Here is a 25,355-nt window from a genome sequence, read left to right on the forward strand (position 1 = left end):
TATATTAAAGATCAAAGTAAGATTTGGTTTCTCTTATCCACTGGTACATGGCATTAACTGATTAAAAAAAAAAAAACAAAAACCTGGAACTAAAGCATGTTTTATAGTTACGGAAATAATTATAAGAAAACATGGGTAATAATGTCATGAAGTGGTAATTCTCAAATTAAGATAAAAGGCTATCACAATAGCTCAGAAGGGAAGGTGAGATTTTTATGATTTTCTAAAGGGAACATCTTTAAAAATATTCAGAAATTTGGGGGAAAGAAATATATTCCCAGTTATGAAACTGAGAGATAAGAAATGCACAGTTTATGGCATAGTGTCTAGCTCATAAATTTAAAAAACCAGAAAAACAAAAACCTGTTGCCATCCAGTTTCAACTCATAGCAACCCTCCAGGACAGAGCAGAACTGCCCCATAGCGTTTCCATGGAGCAGCTGGCGGATTCAAACTGCCAATTTTTTGGTTAGCAGCCAAGCTCTTAACCACTGTGCCACCACAGCTCATAGATACTCAACAAAATATCTGTCCTGTTCTCTATGTGCTAGATATAAGAATCACAGTATTTCATGTAAGTATATTGCTGCTGTTGTTGGTTACCGTCAAGCCAACTTCAACTCATGGCTACCTGATGTCTGCAGAGTTGAATGGCTCCATAGGGTTTTCAACTCTGTGATCTTTTGAAGCAAATCACTAGGTCTGTGTTCTGAGGTGCCTCTTGGTGGCTTTGAACCACCAACCTACTGGCTAGTAGTGAAGCACTTAACTATTTGTGCCACCCAGGATTCCTCATGTGGGTATAAACCAAAACCAAACCCTCTGCCATGGAGTTGATTCTGTCATGTGAGTATAGCCCTAAGAAATTTAAGTTTTTGAAAAAGCTACTCATAGTGACAATAAAATTTACTGAATATTAATGATTTTTACCATATACATTTTTAGTGTAAGTATATTGAACAATTTTCTATTAGGTGCAGACTACATGCCAAACAAGGTGCAAGGAACTGGGAAAAATAAAATAATTAAAACACATTACTTATGCTTCAAAGTTCACGGACCTTACTTTGATTAGCATAGCAACCTAATTTGAATTTTTCTGGGGGCGGTAAATGAATGACATTTTTAAAGAGCTCTGTGACGGTAAAGTTCTTTGTCTGTTTCGTTCACTACAGACAGTCCCTGGCTTACAACATATTCAAGTTATGATGAAACGCATCTACAACCCTCTGGTTTGTTTTCTTTTTTAAATATCTTATCGTTAATAACATGTACCACATAAAATGTTAAAATATATCTGTTTCTGGAGCCCTGGTGGCACAGTGGTTAACAGCTCAGGCTGCTAACCAAAAGGTCAGCAGTTTGAATCCACCAGCCTCTTCTTGGAAACCCTATGGGGTAATTCTACTCTCTCCTATAGGGTTGCTATGAGTCGGAATTGGCTCGACGGCAACAGGTTCAGTTTTTGTTTTTTTCTGTTTTTATCTCAGATCCAAGGTACAACCAACTTGAGGCTAGAACTCAAGACCTTCTACAACCAAGTCCTAATTTATTTCCTTGCAAATAGCTTATGTGCCTCAATCTTTCTCAATTTCATTCCTCTGTTCAAAATGCTCCATCTACCTGGAATGTCCACTCACCTTCTATTTTTCATCATTAAAATCCTAGTTATTTTTCAAGGTACATATCAAAACTCTCCTTTACTAACCGTTCCTGAACCCCTCCAACAGAATATGCTTGCCCTTTTTGGATCTCTACAGCCCTTTAGTTATTGCTTTTTACCTTCTCTTAGCACCCTTAAACTCTGTGTCTTGCTCTAATCTCTAAGCTCTACACAGCATATTGCAGAGTGCCCTGCCAGTAACAATAAAAGATATTTGATTTTGACTCCAGAGTCAGGATCTCTGGATTTGAATGCAGGCCTCAGAACTTACTAAATGAGTGACCTTATTTAAGCAAAATTACCTATGCAAGTTTCCCAGTCTCCTATATAGTAAAAATAATAAAAAGTACCTACTTGATAGAATTATTATGAGGATTAATGACAACTTATATAAAGGCTTTATGATAATAAAATAAATGTAAGCTATCATTTTCACAGTCAATTTTTCTAAAAATAGTAATGTTCCAACATAAGATGGACAGAATGTCCCAAGAGTGAGCAAACATTCATTCACTCTTTCTATAAATATTCACCAGGCACCCACCATATGCCAGGAAGTAAGCTAGGCCTGGAATATACCATGGTAAGTGAAATAAACATACTTTCTCTATGCATGGCACATACAAAAGAGCAACACATAAACAACCTTATGAAGAAATTCACTATACCTGTTCTTTTTTCATTACAACAAGATAGAAAAGTAATTTATAGTACCGTCTTTTTTGTCACTCTGGCTAATTTCAGCATGAGGAAACACTTTTTGCAAGACTGCTAAGATGTTGTTGAAGCTTCTTTCCAGCAGTGGCCTTATTATGGGGGATAGTGCATGTCCCGAAGACATCACAGCACGTTGGGAAGCAGGCACAATATTCTGCATTGCATGATAAAAATCTTGTGCACTGAGCACTATTGAAGAAACATCCAGCTGCAGCTTATGACTACTAGCATAAATCTGGGGATAACGCCTCCGCAGGGCAGTCAGGGCAGCTTCAGTGCACAGGGCCTTGATATCAGCTCCACAGTAGCCTAATGCACAAAAGGAAAAGGATAATAAAGGTAAGCTCATTCTTCCAAGGACCAACTACATTTTGCAAATATACACATCCTTAGCTAAAGTAACAACCAGGACTTAATCAACAATTACATGTAATTTTATCAGCAAAATTAAAATCGATTATTTAAAATTGCCTAATAAAGTTAGTGAATTAAGGGCTAAATATTCAGTAAAACTGAAAATGTTTTGAATATTTTAAATTAACATAAACAGGAACTAATGATATTAAAACAAAATAGGTCATGTATCATGTGTCAAAACCACTGTTTACAATGTACAACTTTCTTCAGGAAAGGTTTTAAAAGAACAATTTTCATCTCAATCCTTTGTCAATATTTGCAATCTTTAGTTCTCATGACATTAAGTTTACAAATATTTTTTCTAATATTACTACTTTCCAAATACATATACAGAAGTAGTACAAAGTAATACACAGGCAGAAGCTTCAAAATAGAGCTGTTCTACTACCAACTCTGAGTTCAAGCCACTATATAAGTTGACACCACTCCCTCAAAATTAGAACATATTTGTGATATGCCTGTTAACGTTCCAAAAGCAATAAGGAAAGTAAGAATGTTAAAAATATTTTCATTGATTTTCCACACTAACTTCACCTTTATATATTTTAGCTTCAAGTGACTGATAATCTAGCTCTAAAGATGGTACCAACATGAAGTGTTATCCACTATCCATAGTTAACTGATTATGCAGCTAAATAACGGGTCAAATCCCTTATGCTTTTAAATCATTTCATTCATCTGAGTAATAAGGACATATAAAAAACAAGAACTGTTAGATCTTTACCACAAAAAGTAAAAAAAAAAAAAACTCCAACTAGCCACTCAGTTTTTTATATCACCACTGAAACTTGAATTTGGTCATTTTTGGCAGTCATGCCAGCAGGGGAAACTACTCGCATTAGATATAAATCACTAGTCCCTAAGCTCCTCAAAGAGCTATACTAGGTTTATTTATCTCTTTAGACCTCACGATGACCTTGTGGAACACTTAAATACTAAAATAAAAATGGTGATTAGGCAAGAAAGCTATGAGCCGAGAAGAAGTACCCCAGACTAACTGGCAGAAAAAGAACATTTAGGGGTATCAAGAGACAAAATCATATAAACCAAAATACAAGTCCCTCACATTGCCTGTAACTATATTCTGATTAGAAGTAGTGCGCATGGTCCTATTAATAATTAAATCCTACAAATCACAGAAAAATTTTCCTTACCCTGCTTTTTTTTTTTTTTGTCCATGGCATTTACCACCTTCTATTTACCTATTATATTTATTGTCTGCTTACCCTCCCCTCCACTCTAATTTGAGCTCTGTGAGGGTAAAGTTCTTTGTTTTGTTCACTACAGGTAGCCCCAACTTACAATGTATTCGAGTTATGATGAAATGCATTTATGACCATCTGGTTTGTTTCTTTCTTTTTTAAATATCTTATCGTTAATAACATGTACTATATACAATGTTATTGACTCCATAGCACTGTTTTTTTGTTTATATACAATGTTAAAATACATCTGTAAGTTTATATGTAATGTTTCCAACCCCCAAAGACAAAGATCAGATTTATAAAGATACTGATAATAAAAGGCAATAATAATGAAAGCCAAAAAAAATAAAATGAGATATGAGGTATTCGGCTTTTGTCAGAAAAGACTTACAACACAGATGTCGTAACAGAGTCCCATCATAAATCAGGGACTACCTGTAAGGTATTTCAAACACCTAGAACAATGCCTGGCACACAGTAGGTATCCAGTAAGTATTTGCTGAGTAGAAGAATGCATGAAAAGAGGTTACTGTAACTAAAAGGTTACAGTCTGGAAAGGTAAAACTGCTAGGTTATTGTGTACTATAAAGAAAAGTAGATAAACTATATCTTATGAGCTTTTAATTTTTTTCTAAGAAATCTAAATTCTTTTATTTTTAAACCAACTTATACATTATGTGCAAAATTATCAATAAGAATTATGAAAATAGAGAAGAATATTGAATTCTTTAAGTCAGATTTATTCAGGGTTAAGGAAAAGCCTAATATAACCTCAAAGGAATTAATTCAGAAACCTCTTTACAGAATAAGCATTAACACTGTCTCATTACAGCAACCTATTATTCTTCAGATTAACCAGATTTACCACTGGGCTCTCATTTTATTTTCCATTTCTCAATAAATAAACCTGAAAAAAATTATCTTTCCTGTGGCACACATATCTGCTACATTATTTCAACAAAATGAAGATAAATACCAGCTCAAAGTTGTAACAAGCTAACAAAATAATCACGTGTGACTAAAGCAAGTGAATTCCGTCCTCCACATCAGAGGAAGCAAAAAATAAACGACCATCTTTAAGCAATACAAACAATCATATTTCTTTTTCTTCCTTAAAAGTACGTACACAGTTATTGAACATACTACATGGTCCTACAAAAGACTAAGTTAAATAATATATATTCAGAAACATTTAAGACAAAACAGAAAAAAATTAACAGCTACTAAAAACATTTTATGTAGCAAACGTTACCTATATTTGACATAATAATAAAAACAGGTTAATCACATACATAACAATGTATTCTTTTTCCTAATTTGTCCCAGATAATTAAAAAGTTTCCCAACAATAATAGGCTCCATTTAAAAAAACAAATTTTTACATGGATCTCAACCAACAGAGTATAAAGATAGGAAACATCTTTACAGTTGTGAGTGAGAATTACCACTTTATATCTGTGGTTCTCATCATCAAATATCCATCAAAATAAACAATGCAATTTAAGCAAAAATATAGATACACAAGCCCTATCACAAACTTGGTGAATCAGAATCTCTAGGGGCTTGAAGTCATAAATGTGTATTTTGCAAATGCTTTACAAATGATTTTGACACAAAAAACTTGAGAAATACTGACTTATAACACTTCCTTTACTAGACTCTCAAAGAGAATTAAAAATACATCATAATCACACCTAAATTTTTTCTGAAAGTCTAAAAAATACAGCTATTCAGAGGTTAGACCAGAAAAAGACACGGTCTTAACAAATTTTTATGTTATTTTTTAAGTACGATAGCAAACATAACAAAGGCCCACAAGATAGAAGCCTCATTATTGATTTTCATAGGTTTAGCCCTCTTAGCGAAAATGGAATACAGAAATATGAGTAGGTTTGAGCTCCATGTTAACCTTAAGCTCCTATTATCTGTGCAAACGCTCTGAATGCCAACATATCATGTATCATTGTTATCAATGTATGTTGTTGAGGAAATTTTTCACTACTTGAGAATCACACCTATTTGTGCGTAGAAAACCTCCAAGTGCTTGGGAATTTTTTCAAGGCAAGTTACCAAATCCATAACCTCTGAAAAGAGGTTAGTTATCTTTGCTGTTATTCATCAAAACTGCATAAGTTTCACTGCAATGAACCCATACAAATTAAAACATGTCTGGGATTCAAAACTCATGAGTTTAAAACAGATTTAAAATTTATTACTATTTTACTCCTGTTTGAAAACTTGTATTTGATTTTCTTTTTTATGTGAACTGGTTTCTTAAATGGAGCAAATGTCACAGCCAAAAATAGAAGTAATTTATTTATAATGGATTTTTATGTCACTCTCCAGAAGGAAAATGGTATATAAGCAGATTCTGTACCCCTCTCCCAAAAAAGGGCAAGAGACAGGTTTTCTGTCCTGTAAGAAATTATGTCTTAAGAATTTAAAAACTTTAAGAAGTAACTAAAAGCTAAAACAAATACTTGGAAAAATAAGAAGTATTGATCTATGGAAATGCAAAAGGAAACTAAGACTCTATTATTTAGGATGAAGAATTAGAGTAATACTTCAGATAATAGAAAAGATAATAGTAATTTTAAAATATCTGTCATTTAGGGAATTTCCAAAATGATTGCTTATTTCAGTTAAGGACTGTTCTGTGACAAATTCACAGGAAAATCTACAAGAATTTCCCAGTCTAATCTAACACATTAAGATCATAGAAGTAGCAGGAGCCAAAAAGGGTCAATTTCAAAAAGGGAAAAGACTGGATTTTATACCAAATACCACCCTCTCCCATAAAGCAGCACAAGGCTTTGCAAAGGTCAAGCCAAGTTTACATGAAATGGGTTTGGCGCATGCTCTCTTATACCAGGTAAAGCTTAAACTGGAGTAGTGCTGGAGAGATTTACGTTTTCTCCTCACCAGAAGATGTCGAGGTCTTTGTGGTTCAAAAGCTGAGGGATGCTGCTTCGGAGATGGAGGTCCCTGTGGATGAAGAGGATAATTCGGATGTAGCTAACTGAATGGACTAATGTTCTATTTAGGTTTTAACTATTTGATGGTGGATCACAATGATTTTTTAACTGACTTGTTCTTTTTGGTTTTGGTAACTTTAAAGTTTTCCCAAGTAGACTGTTGACTGTTAGCGGGTTTATATTGGGGATTTCGTCATAATGCTTAAAGTCCACGGAGAGAGATTTTTATTTAGAGTTTTGAGAGGATGAGAGGAAAATAGACAAAAGAGAAAAAGAATAAGGGAAAAATGCCTGTGCGTATACTCAGTTGCTTAATATTGTATCTATTTTTATTTCAGACCTGATTAGAGCCAAAGTCCTGAATTCCATCTCCTATATCTGATAATCTATGTATGTAAAATACTCTTACCACGTCCTTTCAGGACAGTAGCGTTCCTTCATTCTGTGGGGAGAAATTCCACTCTGTGAATAACTAATATTACACCGGAAATTTTTTTTTGGGGGGGGAGGGGGGGAATATTAGCAGATGCCATTAAGTATTTTCTTTGAAGACCCCTGCCACCCAACTCCTTTCTAGACCACATGCATGAAGATGAAGCCATTGTGTAATCTGCAAAGTAAAAGACTGCTGTCCTGCCTTTGACATGGACCATTCTCTCTCAAGTTTAAGCTTATTTTTCTTAGTAAAATTTCTGAGAGGAGAAAATTCCTAAAAGGAGACCCTGTATATAATACATTTATATTTTTCATGTCATATTATGGATACCGAGCACTCAATACAAGGCATATTACTACTAAGCTTTGTTACTCAAACACCTAATGGCAGCTAAAATTCTAATTTAAAAGTGTTCAAACTTTAAATAAGATATTTAAAATAATTTTTAAAGATAAAGGCAGAGCAATCTGCACAATCAAAAACATACCTATGCTCATCCGCATTCAAAACATAAGGGGAAAGGGAGGCTGAACAGAACAATGACAATAAAGAACTCAAATAACAGCACTCACCAACACATTTTTCAGCCAATTCACCTAAAAAAGCATCTGATAATTTTGGATTCCAGTCCCTGGTATGGATCTGTAAAATGTGTTTTCTTGCCTAAGAAGAAAAGTAAAGATAAAATATCATCAATCCCTCAAATATATTATGTGGAACAAATTTTGACTAACCATACTCCAGAAAAAAAATCACTTATTTTAAAAGAAATGTATACACCTTGGCATTCACATTAAATCTGTTCCCACAATAATCCTGTGATATCTGTAGTAGAGATTTTGTCACTATTTCAAAAACTTAAGACATTTACGGTTCTGAGAGGTGAAAAAAAATTGACTAATGGCTTACTAAATGACTGATCTAGGTCTAAAACTCAAAACTGAACTTCACTTTTCCACCACATCATTTTTACCATTTAAAAATATACGAACTAGAAACTTTAATGTGTTATAATATTCATAACTTTTACACAACTTTATATTTAGAGGGTCAGTGAAAAAGACGACCCTCAAAGAGAAGGTCCTCAAGGAGACGGACTGAGGCTGTACCAATGGGCTCAACCAGAGATAACAACTGTGACGGTTGGCACCAGACAGCGCAAAATTTAGTTCTATTATACACAGGGTCGCTACCGAGTTGCACCCAACTCAAAGACAACTGACAACATAATATTCATAACTTTTATATAACTTTATATTTAGATTTCACAGAACTTCTGGCCCTATCATATGCACAAGGTATTATGACTAAACAATGAACTAACCTGACAAGTCATTTAAAACTTTAAAAAATGTTTAATTTGAAAAAATATTCAATTAAGTACAGAAATGCAATGCATATTATTACCTTCTGTATGTCAGCTGGTGCTTTGGCATTTAATATTTTACAAGGTGATTTCAGCATACCTTAATTAAATGCATTGACAAATAAAAGGTTTAAACAATCTTATCTTGAATTTTTTTTTTTTCCAAAATGGTATCTTCTACCCCAAAATCTGACTGTACAGTACAATCAAAATTTTAACAACTTGGTTCCAAAATAAGCTGAATTTTCTTTTTCTTCTCAGAGTAAAACAAAAGAAACACTGAAGTATAAGAATCCATAATCAGCTGATACTACTACCACCAAGAGTCAGATCAGAACGTCTTTTCATGTTTGCCTTTTTTGGGTAGAAAAACCACACTCTTTAAAACTTGAATATATTTGTTCCCTCAACACTACTACCTAACTTCTCTATGCTATTAAAAAAAGAGCAAATTACAACCAAGATATAATATCTTACTGGCTTTATAAGGAATTGGGTTCAGCACCAAAATAAAAAGAATAAAAAAATTTCAAGAGAAATCTTGCTCCATTACTATATTTTAAGGGTTTTTGTAAAGTGTTAACTAAGACATCCCATAAGCACAAAATTTAAGCAATGAAAATTCATAAAATACTACCCTTAAAGTATATATATGCTTCACAATCAAATTATACATAAATATTAACATACCAAATAAAAAAGCTCTTACCTTTTGATCAGGTAGGTTGAAAAGGAATTCTCTGTCAAAACGACCAGGTCTCCTAAGTGCAGGATCTATAGAATCAAGTCTGTTTGTAGCACCAATAACAACAATTTCGCCCCTATTATCTAATCCATCCATAAGGGCAAGAAGAGTTGATACTATAGAACTATAACAAAATTTTCAGGGAAGATTAAAAAGGAAAAAAAAATCTGTAAGAACTGCTCCTTATAACAATTTTTATCAGTCTTGAATGCTAACCAAGTAATTGTAACATGACTATGTCTTAATACAAAGTAATTTAAAGAAGTCATTTTCAAAATACATTGAAATATATTAATAAGCCACCTAAAGCACTGCAACCTAAACCAAAAATGATTAAATGGAATACATCAAAATTAAAAACTATTCTGCTTCAAAGTACCTGCCAAGAAAATGAAAAGACAACCTACAGAATAAGAGAAAATATGTGTAAACCACACATTTGATAAGGGTATAGCATCAACAGTATGTAAAGAACTCTTACAACTCAAGAATAGACAAATTACCCAATTAAAAAAATGGAGAGAGAATCCAAATAGACATTTCTCTGAAGAAAATATACAAATGGCCAATAAGCACATAAAAATAAGCTTAACATCATTAGCCATTATAGAAATGCAAACTGAAACTACTTCACACTCTCTAGGAGAGAGAGAATAAAAAAGTCCAAAAATAACCAGTGCTGGTGAGGATATGGAGAAAGCAGAATGCTTATAAACTGCTTGTGGGAATGTAAAATGGTGTAAGTGTTTTGGAGAGCAGTTTGGCAGTTCCTCATATGGTTAAAACCAAGAGAAATGAAAACACCTATCCACACAAAAACTTGTACATGTTTATAGCAGATTATTCATAGCAGCCAAAAGTTCAAAACAACCCAAATGTCCATCAGCTGATGAAGAAACAAAATTTGGTATATCCATACAATGAAATATTATCTGGCAATAAAGAGCAATGAAGGGCTGATACATGTGTCAGAAAGGATGCACCTTGAAAACACTGCACTACATGATAGAAGCCAGACACAAAAGGCCATGTACTATATGATTTCACTTATATAAAATGTCCATAATAGGCAAATCTGTGAAACAGAAAGTAGATTAGCAGTTGCCAAGGGTTTCAGGAGATGGGAGGACTATGGAGTGACAGCTAAAGTCCAAGATGTTTCTTTCTGGGGTGATGAATATGTTCTAAAATTGACTGGTGATAGATGCACAACTGAATACATGAAAATCACTGAACTGTACAGTTTTAATGGGTAAAATTATATGGTATGTGAATCTCAATAAAGCGTTTCTTAAAGAAATATAATAGTCTATTATAATAGATAGCAATCTTGTCTTTTTTTTTTTTAATGCCTGGCAATTCAGATGATGTTTAGAGTTCTCATAGCATTAGATTTGCATTATTGTTATATGTTTAGACAATTTCTTTAGAATGGCTACCATTTTAACTAAGTTTAACTGTGTCATTTTGTGCCTATTTTATGGTAGTTTTTTTAAAACTATGACTTAAACATTTCTGAATAAAAAATTTCATGTCTAACTACAACACAAACTGTAATTCTAGTAACAATGGTCTTCCTAGTGTTTTCCAATTATTCTCACTTCTCTATCTTTATTTTTACTGTTAACACCTATCTGAAATAACTTCTTCAACATGCTCAATATGTTAAAGACATCATTGTCCATCCCAAACCAAGTTCTAGCTATGTTTCCAAAATCTATAAATTGAACCAAAGTCCTGGATACCCAGTGTACATGCGTAAGGAGGATTTGTCAGTCTTGGAAATTGATGTTTCTTCTTTCCTAATTTAAAAGCTGAAAGTTAATTACCTAAGTATCACACTTAAAATATAAGGGGTTGGGGAGAGAATAGGCATCCTTAAGTTTAAATTAATATTTAACCACATTTAACCTCAAAACACTCCTTAGTTTTTTCCAGTTACAGATAAGCATTTCAAATGTTTGTTAGAATTTATTGGCATTTTTAAGTATTTTTGGTAGAAGGGTTTTGAGGTCATGAAGTTTCAAACATGGCCAGAAACTGAATTACAATCTAGAATAAATTCTACCAAAAGTTATTTAAAAAAAAAAAAAAGATCTAAATAACCAATACTCCAGTCAAAATCTTAAAAGCTTGGCTGCTAACCAAAAAAGTCAGCAGTCTGAATCCACCAGCCGCTCCTTGGAAACCCTATGGGGCAGTTCTACTGTGTCCTATAGGGTCACTATGAGTCAGAATCGACTCAACGGCAACGGGCTTTATTATATTCAAAATAAAATGCAAACTACTTAACATGATATTCAAGGCCTACTTGCTTGTCTCCAATCCTCTCATACATCATCTTCTAAAAGCTCACTGTTCTACATTTTAAATATAGATCTAAAATCCAATTTAAAAAAAAATTGGGGGGGGGGTTGGTGTGAAGCACTATTTATTGAAAAGGCCATTCTTTCCCCAAAGCTTTGCAATGGCATCTTATCATAAATCAAGCATTCATAAATGTGTAGATCTATCTATGGCTCTAAACTCTGTTGTATTCATACACTTGTCTAATCTGGTAATATCAAACTATCTCATCCTAAAAGGCCTAGATATCCGGCAGAACACATTAGCCCACCATGTCCTTCTACAAAAGTCCTCACTATTCTTACTACTTTGCATAACTTTTAGTATTATTTTGTTAAGTTCCAAAAAGGTTGTGATTTTTAAAGGGATCGCACTGAGTCTAATGACGAATATAGAATAAACCAAAAACCAAACCCAGTGCCATCGAGTTGATTCCAACTTATAGCGACCCTATAGGACAGGGTAGAACTGCCCCACAGAGTTTCCATGGAGTGCCTGGCAGATTCGATCTGCAACCCTTTGGTTAGCAGCTGTAGCACTTAGCCACTACGCTCCCAGGGTTTCCGAATACGGAATAGAAAACTTAAAATATCTGGTCTTCTAACTCATGAACAAGGTACTTCTCTCCACTCATTTAATCTTTAATATTTCTCAACTTTTATTATTTTCTCCACAGATATTACATGCAACTTTTAAGCTTTATTCCTAGTAACTTTTTTACACTATTAAAAATACTATGTACATTTCTAAACATATACTAGTACAAAGAAATACGATTCATACCTATATCGATTGGATTAACTTTGCTGTAAACACTCATCACTACTTTTTTTTTTTTTTTAATTGTGCATTAGGTGAAAATTCACAGAGCAAATTAGATTTCTATTTGATAATTTGTACATAAAGTGTTTCATGGCCTTGGTTTCATTGCCCACAATGTGTCAGTACTCTCCCCATTTCTACCCTGGGCTCCCAGTTTCCTTTCGTCCTGATTTTCTATCCCTTCCATCTTGGATTTTGGGTAAATATTGCCCTTTTGATCTCATATAATTGATTGTTCTATGAAGTATATTCCTCTCGGGCATTACTGTTTATTTTATGGGCTTGTCTATTGTTTGGCTGAGAAGGTCATTACAACTTTTAAAAAGTTATCTGTAGATCACTTTGGAATTTGTACAGGTACAATTGTATCATCTACAAGTATTGTTTTTTCTTTTCCAATATGGAATACCTTAGGTTTTGTTGTTTTTTTTTTTTTGACTGACTACACTGGCTGAGAAATATAGTACAGTGTTACATCAGCTAGGCTTGCTTACTCTCAACATTAAAAGAGAAAATTTCAAGCATCTGTACCACTCAGTAAGCCTGAACCAGTCACTTAACCTTTCTGAGCTTCAGCTCTTCAACTGAACAATGGACACAGCACCCTGCCTAAGGAGGATGTTGTAAGCACTCAAAAAAATAACACATGGGAGTGTGCTTGGCATGTGCCCGATATATGACTACTGAATTACAAAAAAATTTTTTTTTCATCTTTCCACATTATGTTGTAATAGATTTTTTGTAGATATCTTTAAGGAAGTACCTTTATATTTCTCAATTCTATGAGATTCTTACAATGACAAGATACTGAATTTTATCACACATTTCTTCAATAACTACTGAGAGGATCATATGATTTTTCTGATATGATAATGTAAGGTATTTACATTAATTGATTTCCCTCATGTTAAACAAACCTTGCATATCTGAAATTAAATAAATTTAGTCATGATGTATTAACCTTTTTCTAACTTCCTGGAGGTCATGTGTTACTATTTTGTTTAGGATTTTTATATCCATATTCATGCGTGAGACAAAACTTTTCTTTTTTTTAAACAGTTTTATGAAGGTACAATTGACATATATATAATAAAATACACATATTTAAAGTATACAGTTTGATAAATTTTGAGGTTATGTATATACCCATGAAACCATCACCACAATCAAGATAATTAATACACCCATCAGGGGCAAATGTTTCCTCAAGTTCCTTTGTAATCCATCCCTACCACCCCTCCTTGAGTCCCTCTACTCCATCTCCGAAAAGAAAAACCAAACCCATTGCTGTCGAGTCGATTGCAACTCATAGCGACCCTACAGGACAGAGTAGAACTGTGCCATAGGGTTTCCAAAGAGTGGCTGGTGGGTTTGAACTGCCAACCTTTTGGTTAGTAGCTGAGCTCTTAACCATAGTGTTAATCTGCTTACTGTCATGATAGATTAGTTTGCATTACCTAAAATTTTAGGTACATGGGACCATACAGTAAGCATTCCCCCTTCCCATCTTTGACTCAACCTAATAATTTTGAGATTCATCCATGTTGTTGGTGTAATAAAAGCTGATCCTTTTTTAATACTAAATAATTTATGTGGATATACCACAATTTGTTCATTCACATGCTGGTGGCCATCTGGGTTGTCTCCAGTTTTTGGCTATTACGAAAAAAGCTGCTGTGAATGTGCATATACAAGTTTTTGTATGGACTTCATGCTTTCATTTCTCTAGGGTTAATACCTACAAGTAGAAAGGCTGGGTCATACGTTAGGTCTAGATTTACCCTTTTAAGAAATTTCCAACTTGTTTTCAAAACTGACTGCACATGTTACATTCCCACCAACAGTGTAAGAGAGGTTCATTTGCTCCACATTATTGCCAACACTTGGTAGGGTCAGTCTTCCGAATTTTAATCATTCTACTGGCTATGTAGTTGTATCTCATTGTGAGTTTTAATTTGCGTTTTCTTAATGACTAAAGATGTTATGCATCTTTTCATGTGCTTATTTGCCATACTATATCTTCTTCAGTGAAAGTGTTCAAATCTTTTACCCATTTTTTTAATATGATTTTATGTCTTGTTATTCATTTTTGAGAGTCCTTGACATGTCTGGTTAACAAGATTACGCTAACCTCATAAAATGATCTGAAGAGAGTACTCTCTTTTTATCTTCCTTGAAAGACTTTGAAGTATTTCTTTAATGTTTGGTAGAACTCCCCAGTTATGAGGTCTTTCTGGGAAGAATTTTTGACCACTGATTCAATTTTTTGAATGTGAAGTACACAGGTTTTCATTTCTTTTTGAGGCCATTTTATTGCATTTTATTTTTCTAGAAATGTGTCCATTTTATCACAATTTTTTAGTTTATTAGAATAAAGTTACATAATATCTTATCTTTTAATATCCTCAGAATCTGAAACATCACATCTTGCCTTCCTAATATTATTTATTGATGCCTTCTTTCATCATAACCCACCATTCTAGAAGTTTGTCATTTTTATTAGCATTTTCAAGAACCAACTTTTCTCTTTCATGACTTCCACTACATCTGTGTTTTCAGTTAAATTGACATTATTTCCTATGATTTTCTTTTTTACAGCCTAGTCTTTTATTTAGACTCTAGAGCAACATATCCTAATTACAAACATATAAAATTCCCTGCTTGTCTTTTCATTGTTTCTTATAGTTTGTATATTACCAAACTTCAGAAATTAGTTGAGACAAGTATAGGATCTATTTTTTTACGTGCTGTATATGATCCATGAGTAGCACTTGACTACTAGCCAAAAAGTTGGCAGTTCAAACCTACCCACAGGTGCCTCAAAAGACAGGGTGGGCAATCTGCTTCCAAATGGTCCCAGCCTTGAAAACTCTGCGGAGCGCAATCCTACTCTTAAACACATGGGACTATTATGTTTGAAAGGAGACTCCACTGTGTAAGACAAGTATAACAAGCAGATCAAACTTATGAAATGTCATTGTTAAAACAACCTAAAAAACATTGACTTTTTTCATCAACTCAGTCTATCAATTTCTGAGAGAGATACATGATCTATCCCATGATAATCGTCAACATAACTATTTTACCTTGCAGTTCTGTCAATGTTTTAAACAGTCTGAAATTCGTTTATTAGGGGATTACAAATATTAAATTGTTACATCTTCCAGTAAACCAAAACTTTTCTCACTATGAAGTAATCTTCTTTATATGTATAGTAATACTTCAAGTCGTAAGATCTATTTTGTCCGGGATTAACAGAACTACATCAGCTTTCATTCTGTTAGTATTTACTTGATATTTTTTCAAACATTTTATGGATTTGCCTATTCTCAACATTACATATAAATGGAATAGTATAACACGTGGCCTTTTGTGTCTGGCTCCTTTCACTTAGCATGTTTTCAAGGATCGTGCATACCGCAGTGCATGAGAACTTCATTCCTTTTTGTGGCTGAGTAATATTCCATTCTACAGATATCCATTCATCAGTTCATAGACATATGGATTGTTTCCACTTCTTGGCTACTATGAATAATGTTGCTACGAACACCTGTATATAAGTTTTTGTGAATTTTTTTCCTACCATTTTACTTTGGACCTTTCTGTATCTTCATATGTAGATATAGCTCTAATAAACAAAACATAGTTGTATGCTGTTTGCCCCCAGTCTGGCAATCTTTGTCTTTTAACAAGGATATTTAGTCCATTTATTTTTAATTATTGATATATTTGGGTTTAAATCTACATTCATATTTTAAGCTGTTTCTCCCACTGTTCTATGTTCTCTTCCTCGATCTTCTTGATTCCTTTTGAATTGATTTTTTTAATGGTTTTATTTTTTTTCCTTCTGGGAATTTGGGAATTAAACGCTATGCTTCTATTTTATTAGCAGTTACTCTAGAAATTAAAACTTGCATACTTGGTACTCAAGAATTTCACTTCCAGGTACTATGGACAAACACACTGCCAGATGATTCATTGCACCCCTTCTCATCTCTCCTCTGGAATTCTAATTAATTGTATGTTTGACTTATTCACTCTATCTTCCATACTCTTCACTGTCCTTCTGTACTTCTCATCTTTTTGTCTGTTTGTGTTGATTGCTATATAATTTCTTCTGATCTATCTTTTAGTTTACTACTACTCTCATCAACTCTATTCTGTTGTTAAACATTTACATTTTTTCATATCTAAAATATTATTGGTAGTTTTACAAATTCCTAGCACAGTATCAATGGTTTCTTGTTGACAGTTTCATAAGAAACTGTAAAATAACAGTTATTTCTTTAAATGTAGCAAGCACAGTTATTTTATACACTGTGTCAGATAAACTCTAATGCCTAAAGTTTCCATGGATCTGTTTCTGCTGCTTCTCACCTATGCTGCCTTGCTTACTTTTGTACAAGTATAATTTCTGATTACGTTTTGCTCAATCCCTGAAAATTTATTTGTGAGAATTATTTGAGGCCTATGATGAAAGTTATTTCCTTCAGAGAGAGGATCTATGCTTAATTCTGCTAATTCAGAGGAACTAACAGTCTCACCTACTCTGGGTAACAGTCTCATGATAAACAGAGAAAAGACTGACGTTGCCAAGGATTTCATTTTACTTGGATCCACAATCAACACCCATGGAAGCAGCAGTCAAGAAATCAAAAGACACATTGCATTGGGCAAATTGGCCGCAAAAGACCTCTTTAAAGTGTTGAAAAGCAGCTATGTCACCTTAAAGACTAAATCGCGCCTGACCCATGCCATGGTATTTTCAGTTGCCTCATACGCATGTGAAAGCTGGACAGTGAATAAGGAAGACTTAAGAATTGATGACTTTGAATTGTGGTGTTCATGAAGAATACTGAATATACCATGGACTGCCAAAAGAACAAACAAATCTCTCTTGGAAGAAGTACAACCAGAGCGCTCCTTAGAAGCAAGGGTGACGAGACCACATCTCACATACTCTGGTCATGCTGTCAGGAGGGATCAGTCCCTGGAGAAGGACGTCATGTTTGGTAAAGTAGAGGGTCGGCAAAAAAGAGGAAGACCCTTGATAAGATGACTGACACAATGGCTGCAACAATGGGCTTAAATATAACAACAATTGTGAGGATGGTGCAGGGCTCGGCACTGTTTCATTCTGCTATATGTAGGGTCAGGATGAGTTGGAACCAACTTAATGGCACCTAACAACAACAACGGTCTCAAACTATTTTAATTCACAGGTTGAGGTTTTAGGACCAATTTAGTAAGGTAAATTTGAGCCAGCTTGTGATGACAACTTCTCAGAGATTTTCTCCTCCCCTGCTTTGCTCAGCACCAAGGCAACTTTACATACAATCCCCTAATTTGGAGTGTGTGGGGGTGGTTAGGGCAGGTAGATGGACGGTATACTTCTGGTTCACCTCTACCTTGAAGAAAACGTTTTTTAGAGTCCCATCTTAATGTTAGCAGGGCCTCTAATTAGACTTCACATCTACGGCAGACCCAGAGCTTTGATTTCTGTTCCTCTCGCACTAAGAGGTCATCAAGGTTCAGCAAAATGCCATCGAGGGGAGCCAAGATGGCGGACTAGGCAGACGTTACCTCGGATCCCTCTTACAACAAAGACACGGAAAAACAAGTGCATCGATCACATACATAACAATCTACGAACCCTGAACAACAAACACGGATTTAGAGACGGAGAACGAACTAATACGGGGAAGCAGCGATAGTTTCCAGAGCCTGGAGCCAGCGTACCAGTCAGGTACGGCACAAGCACAGAGACCTGCTCCACCCCCCTGAACTAACCCCGGGAGGGGGACCAGCCAGTTCCACGGGCGGCGTGGGACGCAGCCGGTAGGAGAAGTCCCCGGGAGGCAGTGACTGATCTTGGAGCAGAAAGAGCAGCATCCGAGCCGGGGAACCGTCCCGCAGGGATTTGGACTGCTCGCAGGTACGCCATAAACACGGAGAGTTGCCCCACCCCCTGAACTAACCCCGGGAAGGGGACCAGCCGGGTCGCGCGGGCGGCGTGGGACGCAGCCGGTAGGAGAAGTCCCCGGGAGGCAGCGACAGGTATTGGAGTGGGGAGAACAGCGTTCCAGCCGGGACACTTGGTCGCGGCACAAGCACGGGGAGCTACTCCACCCATCTGAACTAACCCCGGGAGGGGGCCCACCTGGTTCACGGGGGCGGCACGGCCACGCGGCTGGAGGGACGAGAAGTCCCCGGGAGGCAGCGACTGATTTTGGAGTTGAGAGTGCACCATCCCAGTAGGGGAGCCTTGACGCTGGGTGTGGGGCTGGAAGCGGAGGATCTGACCGTGACTTCAGCGGGCCAGACCCCCTGGGGGCAATCTCCACACAGCCAGCACACATAGGCGACGCGCCCGCGGGAATCTCAGATATAACAGTCATTCCAAGCAAGACAAGCAACTCTGGCTATATTCTGAGGTGCTACTCTCCTATCTCTCTGTTCCCTCCCCCACCCTCCCCAGGCGGCTTCATTAACATCTGAATAGCCTGAGCCAGAGGGAGAACTCTGATAGGGATCTGACTGCAGTTTTTTTTTAGCGGATTTTCTGGAAAAACTAGTTTCCCAGTGATGGCTCGGAGACAACAATCCATATCAAACCACTTAAAGAAGCAGACCGTGACAGCTTCTCCAACCCCCCAAACAAAAGAATCAAAATCTTTCCCAAATGAAGATACAATTTTGGAATTATCAGATACAGAATATAAAAAACTAATTTACAGAATGCTTAATGATATCACAAATGAAATTAGGATATCTGCAGAAAAAGCCAAGGAACACACTGATAAAACTGTTGAAGAACTCAAAAAGATTATTCAAGAACATACTGGAAAAATTAATAAGTTGCAAGAATCCATAGAGAGACAACATGTAGAAATCCAAAAGATTAACAATAAAATAACAGAATTAGACAACACACTAGGAAGTCAGAGGAGCAGACTCGAGCAATTAGAATGCAGACTGGGACATCTGGAGGACCAGGGAATCAACACCAACATAGCTGAAAAAAAAAAAAAAATCAGATAAAAGAATTAAAAAAAATGAAGAAACCCTAAGAATTATGTGGGACTCTATCAAGAAGGATAACCTGCGGGTGATTGGAGTCCCAGAACAGGGAGGGGGGACAGAAAACACAGAGAAAATAGTTGAAGAACTTCTGACAGAAAACTTCCCTGACATCATGAAAGACGAAAGGATATCTATCCAAGATGCTCATCGAACCCCATTTAAGATTGATCCAAAAAGAAAAACACCAAGACATATTATCATCAAACTCACCAAAACCAAAGATAAACAGAAAATTTTAAAAGCAGCCAGGGAGAAAAGAAAGGTTTCCTTCAAGGGAGAATCAATAAGAATATGTTCTGACTACTCAGCAGAAACCATACAGGCAAGAAGGGAATGGGACGACATATACAGAACACTGAAGGAGAAAAACTGCCAACCAAGGATCATATATCCAGCAAAACTCTCTCTGAAATATGAAGGCGAAATTAAGATATTTACAGACAAACACAAGTTTAGAGAATTTGCAAAAACCAAACCAAAGCTACAAGAAATACTAAAGGATATTGTTTGGTCACAGAACCAATAATATCAGATATCAGCACAACACAAGGTCACAAAACAGAACGTCCTGATATCAACTCAAATAGGGAAATCACAAAAACAAACAAATTAAGATTAATTAAAAAAAAAAATACACATAACAGGGAATTATGGAAGTCAATAGGTAAAAGATCACAATAATCAAAAAGAGGGACTAAACACAGGAGGCATTGAACTGCCATATGGAGAGTGATACAAGGCGATATAGAACAATACAAGTTAGGTTTTTACTTAGAAAAATAGGGGTATATAATGAGGTAACCACAAAAAGGCATAACAACTCTATAACTCAAGACAAAAACCAAGAAAAACGTAACGACTCAACTAACATAAAGTCAAACACTATGAAAATGAGGATCTCACAATTTACTAAGAAAAACGCCTCAGCACAAAAAAGTGTGTGGAAAAATGAAATTGTCAACAACACACATAAAAAGGCATCAAAATGACAGCACTAAAAACTTATTTATCTATAATTACCCTGAATGTAAATGGACTAAATGCACCAATAAAGAGACAGAGAGTCACAGACTGGATAAAGAAACACGATCCATCTATATGCTGCCTACAAGAGACACACCTTAGACTTAGAGACACAAACAAACTAAAACTCAAAGGATGGAAAAAAGTATATCAAGCAAACAATAAGCAAAAAAGAAGAGGAGTAGCAATATTAATTTCTGACAAAATAGACTTTAGACTTAAATCCACCACAAAGGATAAAGAAGGACACTATATAATGATAAAAGGGACAATTGATCAGGAAGACATAACCATATTAAATATTTACGCACCCAATGACAGGGCTGCAAGATACATAAATCAAATTTTAACAGAACTGAAAAGTGAGATAGATACCTCCACAATTATAGTAGGAGACTTCAACACACCACTTTCGGAGAAGGACAGGACATCCAGTAAGAAGCTAAACAAAGACACGGAAGATCTAATTACAACAATCAACCAACTTGACCTCATTGACTTATATAGAACTCTCCACCCAACTGCTGCAAAATATACTTTTTTTTCTAGCGCACATGGAACATTCTCTAGAATAGACCACATATTAGGTCATAAAACAAACCTTTGCAGAGTCCAAAACATCGAAATATTACAAAGCATCTTCTCAGACCACAAGGCAATAAAACTAGAGATCAATAACAGAAAAACGAGGGAAAAGAAATCAAATACTTGGAAAATGAACAATACCCTCCTGAAAAAAGACTGGGTTATAGAAGACATCAAGGAGGGAATAAGGAAATTCATAGAAAGCAACGAGAATGAAAATACTTCCTATCAAAACCTCTGGGACACAGCAAAAGCAGTGCTCAGAGGCCAATTTATATCAATAAATGCACACATACAAAAAGAAGAAAGAGCCAAAATCAGAGAACTGTCCCTACAACTTGAACAAATAGAAAGTGAGCAACAAAAGAATCCATCAGGCTCCAGAAGAAAACAAATAATAAAAATTAGAGCTGAATTAATGAATTAGAGAACAGAAAAACAATTGAAAGAATTAACAAAGCCAAAAGCTGGTTCTTTGAAAAAATTAACAAAATTGATAAACCATTGGCTAGACTGACTAAAGAAATACAGGAAAGGAAACAAATAACCCGAATAAGAAATGAGAAGGACCACATCACAACAGAACCAAATGAAATTAAAAGAATCATTTCAGATTATTATGAAAAATTGTACTCTAACAAATTTGAAAACCTAGAAGAAATGGATGAATTCCTGGAAAAACACTACCTACCTAAACTAACACATTCAGAAGTAGAACAACTAAATAGACCCATAACAAAAAAAGAGATTGAAACGGTAATCAAAAAACTCCCAACAAAAAAAAGTCCTGGCCCGGACGGCTTCACTGCAGAGTTCTACCAAATTTTCAGAGAAGAGTTAACACCACTACTACTAAAGGTATTCCAAAGCATAGAAAATGACGGAATACTACCCAACTCATTCTATGAAGCCACCATCTCCCTGATACCAAAACCAGGTAAAGACATTACAAAAAAAGAAAATTATAGACCTATATCCCTCATGAACATTGATGCAAAAATCCTCAACAAAATTCTAGCCAATAGAATCCAACGACACATCAAAAAAATAATTCACCCTGATCAAGTGGGATTTATACCAGGTATGCAAGGCTGGTTTAATATCAGAAAAACCGTTAATGTAATCCATCACATAAATAAAACAAAAGACAAAAACCACATGATCTTATCAATTGATGCAGAAAAGGCATTTGACAAAGTCCAACACCCATTCATGATAAAAACTCTTACCAAAATAGGAATTGAAGGAAAATTCCTCAACATAATAAAGGGCATCTATGCAAAGCCAACAGCCAATATCACTCTAAATGGAGAGAACCTGAAAGCATTTCCCTTGAGAACGGGAACCAGACAAGGATGCCCTTTATCACCACTCTTATTCAACATCGTGTTGGAAGTCTTAGCCAGGGCAATCAGGCTAGACAAAGAAATAAAAGGTATCCGGATTGGCAAGGAAGAAGTAAAGTTATCACTATTTGCAGATGACATGATTATATACACAGAAAACCCTAAGGAATCCTCCAGAAAACTACTGAAACTAATAGAAGAGTTTGGCAGAGTCTCAGGTTATAAAATAAACATACAAAAATCACTTGGATTCCTCTACATCAACAAAAAGAACACCGAAGAGGAAATAACCAAATCAATACCATTCACAGTAGCCCCCAAGAAGATAAGATACTTAGGAATAAATCTTACCAAGGATGTAAAAGACCTATACGAAGAAAACTACAAAGCTCTACTACAAGAAATTCAAAAGGACATACTTAAGTGGAAAAACATACCTTGCTCATGGATAGGAAGACTTAACATAGTAAAAATGTCTATTCTACCAAAAGCCATCTATACATTTAACGCACTTCCGATCCAAATTCCAATGTCATATTTTAAGGGGATAGAGAAACAAATCACCAATTTCATATGGAAGGGAAAGAAGCCCCGGATAAGCAAAGCACTACTGAAAAAGAAGAAGAAAGTGGGAGGCCTCACCTTACCTGACTTCAGAACCTATTATACAGCCACAGTAGTCAAAACAGCCTGGTATTGGTACAACAACAGACACATAGACCAATGGAACAGAATTGAGAACCCAGACATAGATCCATCCACGTATGAGCAGCTGATATTTGACAAAGGACCAGTGTCAATTAACTGGGGAAAAGACAGCCTTTTTAACAAATGGTGCTGGCATAACTGGATATCCATTTGCAAAAAAATGAAACAGGACCCATACCTCACACCATGCACAAAAACTAACTCCAAGTGGATCAAAGACCTAAACATAAAGACTAAAACGATAAAGATCATGGAAGAAAAAATTGGGACAACCCTAGGAGCCCTAATACAAGGTATAAACAGAATACAAAACATTACCAAAAATGATGAAGAGAAACCCGATAACTGGGAGCTCCTAAAAATCAAACACCTATGCTCATCTAAAGACTTCACCAAAAGAGTAAAAAGACCACCTACAGATTGGGAAAGAATTTTCAGCTATGACATCTCCGACCAGCGCCTGATCTCTAAAATCTACATGATTCTGTCAAAACTCAACCACAAAAAGACAAACAACCCAATCAAGAAGTGGGCAAAGGATATGAACACACATTTCTCTAAAGAAGATATTCAGGCAGCCAACAGATACATGAGAAAATGCTCTCGATCATTAGCCATTAGAGAAATGCAAATTAAAACTACGATGAGATTCCATCTCACACCAGCAAGGCTGGCATTAATCCAAAAAACACAAAATAATAAATGTTGGAGAGGCTGCGGAGAGATTGGAACTCTCATACACTGCTGGTGGGAATGTAAAATGGTACAACCACTTTGGAAATCTATCTGGCGTTATCTTAAACAGTTAGAAATAGAACTACCATACAACCCAGAAATCCCACTCCTAGGAATATACCCTAGAGATACAAGAGCCTTCATACAAACAGATATATGCACACCCATGTTTATTGCAGCTCTGTTTACAATAGCAAAAAGTTGGAAGCAACCAAGGTGTCCATCAACGGATGAATGGTTAAATAAATTGTGGTATATTCACACAATACTACGCATCGATAAAGAACAGTGACGAATCTCTGAAACATTTCATAACATGGAGGAACCTGGAAGGCATTATGCTGAGCGAAATTAGTCAGAGGCAAAAGGACAAATATTGTATAAGACCACTATTATAAGATCTTGAGAAACAGTAAACCTGAGAAGAACACATACTTTTGTGGTTACGAGGGGGGGAGGGAGGGAGGGTGGGAGAGGGTTTTTTTATTGATTAATCAGTAGATAAGAACTGCTTTAGGTGAAGGGAAAGACAACACTCAATACATGGAAGGTCAGCTCAATTGGACTGGACCAAAAGCAAAGAAGTTTCCGGGATAAAATGAATGCTTCAAAGGTCAGCGGAGCAAGCGCGGGGGTCTGGGGAGCATGGTTTGCGGGGACTTCTAAGTCAATTGGCAAAATAATTCTATTATGAAATCATTCTGCATCCCACTTTGAAATGTGGCGTCTGGGGTCTTAAATGCTAACAAGCGGCCATCTAAGATGCAGCAATTGGTCTCAACCCACCTGGAGCAAAGAAAAATGAAGAACACCAAGCCCACATGACAACTAAGAGCCCAAGAGACAGAAAGGGCCGCATGAACCAGAGACCTACATCATCCTGAGACCAGAAGAACTAGTTGGTGCCCGGCCACAATTGATGACTGCCCTGACAGGGAGCTCAGCAGAGGACCCCTGAGGGAGCAGGAGATCAGTGGGATGCAGACCCCAAATTCTCATAAGAAGACCAAACTTAATGGTCTGACTGAGACTGGAGGAATCCCGGCGGCCATGCTCCCCAGACCTTCAGTTGACACAGGACAGGAACCATCCCCGAAGACAACTCATCAGAAATGAAAGGGACTGGTCAGCGGGTGGGAGAGAGATGCTGATGAAGAGTGAGCTAATTATATCAGGTGGACAC

General features: G+C 35.9%; 1 protein-coding gene across 6 annotated transcripts in view; it reads right to left on the minus strand.

Moving 5' to 3' along the window:
- The window catches only part of ATAD2B (ATPase family AAA domain containing 2B), a 181,073-nt gene that overhangs the window by 72,517 nt on the left and 83,201 nt on the right, over positions 1–25,355 (minus strand). For all 6 annotated transcript variants that reach the window (XM_064295086.1, XM_023550459.2, XM_023550458.2 and 3 more), the window contains exons 14-16: positions 9,489–9,648; positions 7,986–8,076; positions 2,378–2,689 (exon numbers count right to left, since the gene is read on the minus strand). In XM_064295086.1, the coding sequence (XP_064151156.1) occupies positions 2,378–2,689; positions 7,986–8,076; positions 9,489–9,648 (563 nt within the window). The remainder of the gene's footprint in view (positions 1–2,377; positions 2,690–7,985; positions 8,077–9,488; positions 9,649–25,355) is intronic.

Source organism: Loxodonta africana, chromosome 12 (assembly GCF_030014295.1).
Source record: "Loxodonta africana isolate mLoxAfr1 chromosome 12, mLoxAfr1.hap2, whole genome shotgun sequence".
Taxonomy (NCBI): Eukaryota; Metazoa; Chordata; class Mammalia; order Proboscidea; family Elephantidae; genus Loxodonta; species Loxodonta africana.